We start from the raw sequence: 8,819 nt of genomic DNA on the forward strand, positions 1-8,819 counted from the left end.
CGGAGCACACCGGAACACGGATTTTATTTATTGCGCTCGCAGTTGACGCGTTGCACCTGACACGTCCATTATAAGCTCGCGATGTTGTTCTTCGAGCGGGTTCGGAAATGAACTTTTCGACTGCGAAAGGATTAAAGTCGCCGGCATAGAAATTAATCTTTTGCAGGGTAGAAACACCATGAATTCGACGTTATAGCATTACCTCGAGGATTGCGAATCTTTCCGTAATATAATTATACTTGTTTTTTCTAACTACAGTGTATCATATAATTACGTTAACACCCGGAATCGCAGGTGCGATTCCTGAGGTGATTTCAAGTAACTTTTTCCTCAGCGAAAATGCGATCCGCTGCTTCGTTTGCGAGTTATCAACGAAAAATGCTGACCAATGAGAGATCGCGTACGGCTGACGCCACGCCCTCGCAACCACTGCCGCTGCGCCGGACGGCCGGCGCGTCGCGACATCGGCCCTCAAGGCGGAGCGCCGGCCGCACTCGCTCCCCGATTGGTCAGCGTTTTTCGTTAAAAACTCGTAAACGGAGCCGCGGATTGCATTTTCGCTAAGGAAAAAGTTGCTTTAAATGACCTGAAGAATCCCTTGTTTCCCGAAACGTGACCGGCGAATCGTGGCAAAATATTAAAAATAAAATAGTTAAGTCATCATATCATTGTTCTAGCATTACTATGTATTCATATTATTCTCCGACCGCTCCCATTTTCTATAAAAAACGAGGAATCGCGACTTGGTATTCTCGGATCTGCCAGTTACGATCCCGATCACCCGGACATTTCTGGAAGAAATCACTATAATTTCGTGCCGATAGCATTCACGAGCCGTACGAGTTACCTGGCTATAAATAAATCTCGAAAAATAGATCTTCCTCGTAAAAAAATAGGCGACTCGTTTCCTCGATCGAGGACGAAAATCGCGATTCGGAAGCGGAGCCGAGCCGGGACGCCCTATCGTTTGGTCGACGAAAGCCGCTCTCTAGCGTGTACCTTTACCGTGTTTTGCACTTAGCGATTTACCCGGCCGTGCTTTTAGTACCTACTGAGAGTGGCCGGGAGATGCTCGTTGCTGCCCCCCTCCACCCATCGATTTCTGGTAATTCCGAACTCGCGCCCGTTTCTGGCCTGTCGCGTTACTGCCCGGTGTAGAAACGCACGATTACCGATGGCTTTCCGCTGCGATGCCGCCTGCAAAGCCAGCCCACGCCGGATGGCGGCTCTTACTTTAGTAATGGCCCGTGCGGTTGCGTTTAGCGGCCCTCGATCGCGAGGCAGAGCTTTCTCCGATCGAATTACAAGCGGACCGCGCGGAACGCTTATCCCTGGGACCGATCCCCCATTTCGGCGGAGGTTAATCCCACGACCTAACTTCATTTCCGGGTTCTTGGCGAGGTCAAAGGTGCAATTAGTTTGGCCGCGTGCATCGATCGTCTTTCCTCTGACATCTCGACTGCAACCGCGGTCGTATTTTCCGTATCGGCCGCTTTTTGGGATTTATAGGGCAGCGGAGCCGGTTACTGTGCGGTGGCCAGTCGCGGTGCCCTTGATTCCTTTTTGGGGCGCAATTAACTGGATACTTATCGAATAAAACGTCCGCGATGTTTTCTATCGGATTATAAGCGAAATGAAAGGATCACAGATATAAAAAGAACTCGGAAGGAGATCAAGTTTTCGAGCAGAAATTTTTACCGTGGTTTGCGTACGAAATGTTCAGGAAAACTCTGCACTGATTTTGCAATACGACGATGTTCGCTACGAAACAATAATTTCTTTTAAGACAATAATGGAGGTTGGAAATTTAATTTCTGCATCGTTCGATTCAGTGTAGAAAATGCCATAGAATTGTGTACCGGGTGCCCAAAAATGTCTCGTAATCCGGGAATAGCAGGTTGCTGAGATCATTTGAAACAACTTTTTCCTTAGCGAAAATGCAATCCGCGGCTTCTTTAACGAGTTATCAACGAAAAACGTGGACCAATCGGAGAGCGAGTGCGCTCCGCCCTCTCGACCAATGTCGCGCTGCGCCGGCCGTCCGCAGCGGCAGTGGTCGCGAGGGCGGGGCGTCTGCCGTTCGCGATCTCTCATTGATCAGCGTTTTTCGTCGATAACTCGCAAACGAAGCCGCGGATCGCATTTTCGATGAGGAAAAAGTTGCTCCAAATGACCCCAGGAACCTCCTGATTGCGAGACATTTTTGGAACACCCTATATCTTCGATATTTTATCTGAAAAATTACCGGTACACTTACTCCTCGCCTAAACGCGGCTCCTCCTTCAACTGCATAAAATCTCTCGCGATTTTTCAACCTCGCCGATTTTCCCTCGTCGCCTTTTTATAAACAATTTCACATGAAAATCGGGAGTTTCCCATTTCGACTGTCTGGAATTCACGGGGCACAATTACCGAAGGGATTAAAGACAACCGAATCAACCGAGGTTCGGGCGATCCTTGGGTCGCGCGCGTCCCTCTTATCGCTCCGATTAATTTCAATCGCGGGGCCGCTCCCCCCTCATCCGTTTCGACGATTGGACAGCGTAATCCCGGGGAGGGTCGCGGCAGAAACGGGAGCGTATTTCATCTCGCGGAAAATCGACTAATGCCGCGCCCCCGGAGTGTCTGTATTTTTCACTTCTATTCGGTGGCCGATTCGCGGCGGTCTTCTGGCCGGCCGGGTTCCACGGGTTCTTCCCATGCTTTCGAAGGGATAGAAGGAAATAGAATTAATGGGACACGCACCGGCGAGACGGACCAAGATAAACGCTTTGCCCGTCGGGGCTTCGCGGCGCTCGCCGAGCGTGCCGCGGAGACGGCCGAATACACCTCGTTTGTCACCGGTCCGTTTCCCCGCGTGCGGCAGCGCGTCGCGTTCCTTTCACCGTTTCCGTTATTCCGTCGCGTTCGTTTCGCCTCCGTGGGCGAGCCCGAGCTCTCTACAGGGTGTCCCAAAAATGTCTCGCAATCCGAAAGTGGCGGGTTCCTCGGGTCATTTGAAGCAACTTTTTCCTTTACAAAAATGTTCTCCGAGGCACCGTTAACGAGTTATTAACCAAAAACAGTGACAGTTTCTATACAGGATTTCCGAAAATTATGGTACTGCCGGGAAATGAGGGAGAGGTGACTCCTGAAGCGATTCGAAGCAACTTTTTCCTTTACAAAAATTTTCTCCGATGCGTCGTTAACGAGTTATCAACGAAAAACAGTGACAGTTTCTATACAGGATTTCCAAAAATTATGGTACTGCCGGGAAATGAGGGAGAGGTGACTGCTGAGGCGATTCGAAGCAACTTTTTCCTTTACAAAAATTTTCTCCGATGCGTCGTTAACGAGTTATCAACGAAAAACAGTGACAGTTTCTATACAGGATTTCCGAAAATTATGGTACTGCCGGGAAATGAGGGAGAGGTGACTCCTGAGGCGATTCGAAGCAACTTTTTCCTTTACAAAAATTTTCTCCGATGCGTCGTTAACGAGTTATCAACGAAAAACAGTGACCAATGAGATCCGAGATCAGCCGACGCGCGAGGCAACCGAATCAATGAGCGGAACTGGGCTTCGCGCGCTGGTTGGCCGGGCCGCCTCGCGTCAGCCGTACTCGATTCTTATTGGTCACTGCTTTTTCGTCGATAACTCGTTAACGGTGCCTCGGAGAACATTTTTGTAAAGGAAGAAGTTGCTTCAAACGATCCGAGGAACCCGCCATTTCCGGATTGCGAGACATTTTTGGGACACTCTGTATGTTCGAGAGGATCGCCCGATAAAGACCTTTGATCGACGTCGTTCCGCCTCGACATCGTCGCGCGACATCTTTGGACCGAAGTCCTTTCAGATTTACGCGCGATCCTCTGAACGTCGAACAATAGGCTCGCATTTAATACGCGCCGCTTTTACGGGGAGGAAAACGACTTCGCTCTCGTATTATTCCTCTTTTCCTTCGGTTCGAAGATATTATGGAGGAAACGCTCCTCGAGCATTCTCAGCGGGCTTTTATCAGACTTTATTCGAGCCTAATTATCGCTTTATCGTGTCGTATTTTCCTTTGAAAGCGTCCCGAAGGATTCGATTCTATTGTTGCCGTTGGCACTCCGTTTAGGAAGATCGATCTTTCTGGGATATCGACGTTTTTGCGACGTAAGAATTGCGCGAGGATTGTTAACCGTGAGCGCGATAAATAACGTCTATACTGAGCGCAATTGTGTTCGATGATGTCACGGTGTCGCGAGTCAAGTTTGCTGGAAAAAGTGTGCTGGGAAATGTGCTCGAATCTGCTGAAAAAATAGCGAAGACAATGGACGAGTTAATTCTCTCCAATCGTCGCTCGGCTTTTAAAGAAAAATCGACAATTTTACACATTTGTTGGTATACAAGTTGAGGCACAATTTGAGAGAATTTAATAATAATAGTAATCGATTAGAATCGGTTAGTTGTTTATCGATTAATTAATTGATAATACTAATTAATTAAATTATTAATAACAACAATAGTATGGCAGCGCGAGCTTTCCCACGTGCAGCGTATTATTCTATAAATAAACGATCCATTACTGTACGCTTTTACACGTCAACTCGTCGAAAATATTTCATTAAATTGTTTCGTAAAAATTGATAATCTGTGTCTCGTGTTTTCAATAGAAATCCTGAATATGAATTCACTTCATCAACGAATGCCCGCGTAAACCGATCGTACAAATTTAGTATATTAATGAAAACATTCATTTTATAAATTGATTTTTAGTCGGTAAACGGCATTTGTTACTAATACGAATAAAACTCATCTGTTAATGTAATCGATCAGTTTCGCGTATTTCTAAAAAAGATAGTATTGTCTGAAGATTTAGTTGTTTGTTTCGTTTAATGCAATATGATATAATTAATATAATATAATATAATACAATATAATATAATTAATATGATATAATATAATATAATATATATATATATATATTGTATTATATTAATTATATTATATTATATTATATTATATTATATTAATTATATTATATTATATCATATTAATTATATTATATAATATATTAATTATATTATATATATTATATATATTATATATATATATATATATATATTATTATTATATTGTAATATTGTATTATATTATATATTATTTATATATTATTTATATGTTATTCATATATATATTATATATTATATTATATATATTATAATATAATATAATATAATTAACGTAATGTTTAATATAATATACTTAATGTAACATGCCATATGGTTTACAGAATGCGTTTGCACGTATCATTTTTGTACAACATTTTTGTGGATCGCATCTTTTTTGTCAGCCAATACGAGTCGCAGGCGAGCGTTGCAGCTGGAAAATAAAAAAGATTTCCAGATCGTTTCACTGGATCCGATCGATTTGTCTCCCTCGGACGCGATAATCCGAAGGAGACCTCGTTGCCAGCGTAGAATAAGATAAAAATCCCCCGATTAATAACAGCAATTTCCAGCTAATTGCGACGTGTTCCCGCGAAGAGAAGCTCGCGGTTCCTTGGAAATTCTCGCGCGAAACATCACCGTCGATCATTCGACACTTCGGTTCGTTCGGTTCGCTGCGAACTTTTCCGCTTACTTTTTCACCTGTGGCGCTTGATCGCGGGACAATTCGCGACCGATGTACACCACAGACAACCTCGAAGTATGCCACGCGTTCATTACAAAGCTGCTACTCTCTTTACCTTCCGGAACGGCGAGACTTGAAAACCGTTTGCGCGACTCACGAGATTCGATTGCATACGTATAAAATGCACTTGGTAAATACAATAAATTTGTTTCACAGTAAAATAAAATGATTAAATGTAACAAATGTAATAAAATTAAACAAATATAACAAGATAATTATTACATTGTCAAATTTATATTAATTTATAAGATTAATATTTGCGTTTTTAAGATTAATATTTTATTTACTTATACAATAAATTTGTTTCACAGTAAAATAAAATAATTGAATGCAATAAAATAAAATAAATATAACAAGATAATTTTTACATCGTCAAATTTATATTGATTTATCAAATTAATATCTGCGCGACTCACAAGATTCGATTGCATACGTATAAAATGCACTTACTTATACAATAATTTGTTTCACAGTAAAATAAAATAATTGAATGCAATAAAATTAAATAAAAGTAACAAGATAATTTTTACATCGTCAAATTTATATTAATTTATAAGATTAATACTTGCGCGACTCACAAGATTCGATTGCATACGCATAAAATGCACTTACTTATACAATAAATTTGTTTCACAGTAAAATAAAATAATTGAATGCAATAAAATTAAATAAATATAACAAGATAATTTTTACATCGTCAAATTTATACTAATTTACCAAAATTAATATCATATAATTATTATATTATATAATTGAATGTATATTGTGCGATAATATTTTAGAATCATCATCGCACAAAATGCATAAAATGCACTTAATTGTATAAAATGAATATACCCTATGATACTGTGTATTAATCATCGCTGAAAGAAAACACCGAGATTGAAACAAGCTAATCAAGGGTCACAGAGTCTCATTTACCGGGCGAGCGTCGCCGGGCCGTTCTCGCTGGCAAAAGTTAATTGAACGACTTCGGTCAAAGGTGACGAACTGGGTCCTTTATTCGTTTCAGCGGACATCTTCGAGGAGGCTTGCAAGCAGCTGGAACCGTACAGCTCGTTGAAGCCGAACTGCGTGGGCGGCGGAAGAATCGAGCACGACCCGGACGCGAAGACCATCAAAGTCTACGGGTATTCCCAGGTGAATCGCGAGATAATTAATTAATCGTCTGCCAATTAACCTGCTCGATCGGATCGATTAATTATCGGCCGACGGTCTCGCGACACCTTCTCCGATACTAAAGTGCCGCGACACTTGCTCGGATTCCACGGGTATCGGGCAAACACCGACAATCTTGGATCCTTCGGACCCTCTCGATGTTTGCGCTTGGAATCCTCGGTTGCTCGACGAATGCCTTGCTATTCACGTATCGGGTGTTTCGAAAGAACGACCACGACGAGATCGCGCCGTTCATTGTACAGTAAATTCTCCCTAATTGACGCGCCGATTGTTCACAATGGTGGACAATTTGAGAGGAGCAGATACGGTTATTATATTATATTACATTACATTACATTACATTACATTTTACATTACATATTACATTACATATTACATTACATTACATATTACATTACATATTACATTACATATTACATTACATATTACATTACATATTACATTACATATTACATTACATATTACATTACATATTACATTACATATTACATTACATATTACATTACATATTACATTACATATTACATTACATATTACATTACATATTACATTACATATTACATTACATATTACATTACATATTACATTACATATTACATTACATTACATTATATTACATATTATATTACATTACATTATGTTACATATTATATTACATTACATTATGTTACATATTATATTACATTACATTATGTTACATATTATATTACATTACATTATGTTACATATCATATTACATTACATTATATTACATATTATATCACATTACATTATATTACATATTATATTACATTATAGTTGCCGATCGTCAACGGCCGTAAAAACGAGCCGCATTTTCGCTCACAAGCTGATGGAAAATTGGGGAGAATTCGCCGTATTGTTTGTTTCGGCGGACCAATTTTCGTTCGCGTTCGGTAATCAACGAGCTCGCAGGAGCGTCGCCGCGTTTATTAATTGACAGATCTCGTTCGTCGTTGCGTCCGTTGTTCGAAGTAAAATCATCGTGGGCCGGTGTCCCGCGGGATTCGGCTGATTAAATATCGTCCGGCGGCGCGAGCGAAACTTTTGCCGCTCGACCGCCAATTAAACTTGGAACGACCGAGCTTGAAAAATCTTGCGGCGCGTGGGGGCTTTCGGCGTTGATAAAATATCGATCGGCCGTCCGATGGAGCGGCAAAGTCGGGTCGGATCGAAATTAGATAGAAATTGGAGGGTGGCGGCGTCGAGATGGGCTCGGATTTCCCCTCGAAATTGTGTTTGTCGGGTAAACTTTCGGTGATCGTCCGTACACCGGGCGTGTGTTCACGATTTCGAGCGATTAAGTGCTCGACTAAGTATTCGATTAAGTGTTTCGTATATATATATATTATTATATAATATATTATATTATATTATATTATATTATATTATATTATATTACATTATATTATATTATATTATATTATATTATATTATATTATATTATATTATATTATATTATATTATATTATATTATATTATATTATATTATATTATATTATATTATATTATATTATATTATATTATATTACATTACATTACATTACATTATAATATATTATATTATATTATATTATATTTTATTATATTATATTATATTATATTACATTATATTATATTATATTATTATATATTATTATATTATATATATATATATATATATATATATATATATATATATAAGCTCCGATAAATCTCTGTGGAATAAGTTTCTGCTTTTTTTGCGACGTATGTAACCGGTTCCGTTTCGTTAATTTCCAGGGCTTCGGCAAAGCGGACCATCAGGTGTCCGTTGGAGTGCTGAAGAAGAAGTATCTCGACTATACTATCACTTGTTCGGACGAGGGCTATTAAGCGGAACGAGGGGAGACGAAGCGTCCCCGTTTCCTGTAATGCTGTCGTTTTTTGCGCGCCGAGAGCATTGTCAAGTGTATGTTCTGAATAAAACAAAGGCTTTGGAATAA

The 8,819-nt window shown here is 40.1% G+C and overlaps 1 protein-coding gene across 1 annotated transcript in view; it reads left to right on the forward strand.

Annotated features, from left to right (window-relative positions):
• The window catches only part of LOC117217963 (sex-regulated protein janus-A), a 105,596-nt gene extending 96,777 nt beyond the window's left edge, over positions 1–8,819 (forward strand). The window contains exons 3-4 of the mRNA XM_033465899.2: positions 6,671–6,798; positions 8,617–8,819. Of these exons, the coding sequence (XP_033321790.1) occupies positions 6,671–6,798; positions 8,617–8,709 (221 nt within the window). The 3' untranslated portion in view covers positions 8,710–8,819. The remainder of the gene's footprint in view (positions 1–6,670; positions 6,799–8,616) is intronic.

The sequence above is a fragment of the Megalopta genalis genome, chromosome 1, assembly GCF_051020955.1.
Source record: "Megalopta genalis isolate 19385.01 chromosome 1, iyMegGena1_principal, whole genome shotgun sequence".
Classification (NCBI taxonomy): Eukaryota; Metazoa; Arthropoda; class Insecta; order Hymenoptera; family Halictidae; genus Megalopta; species Megalopta genalis.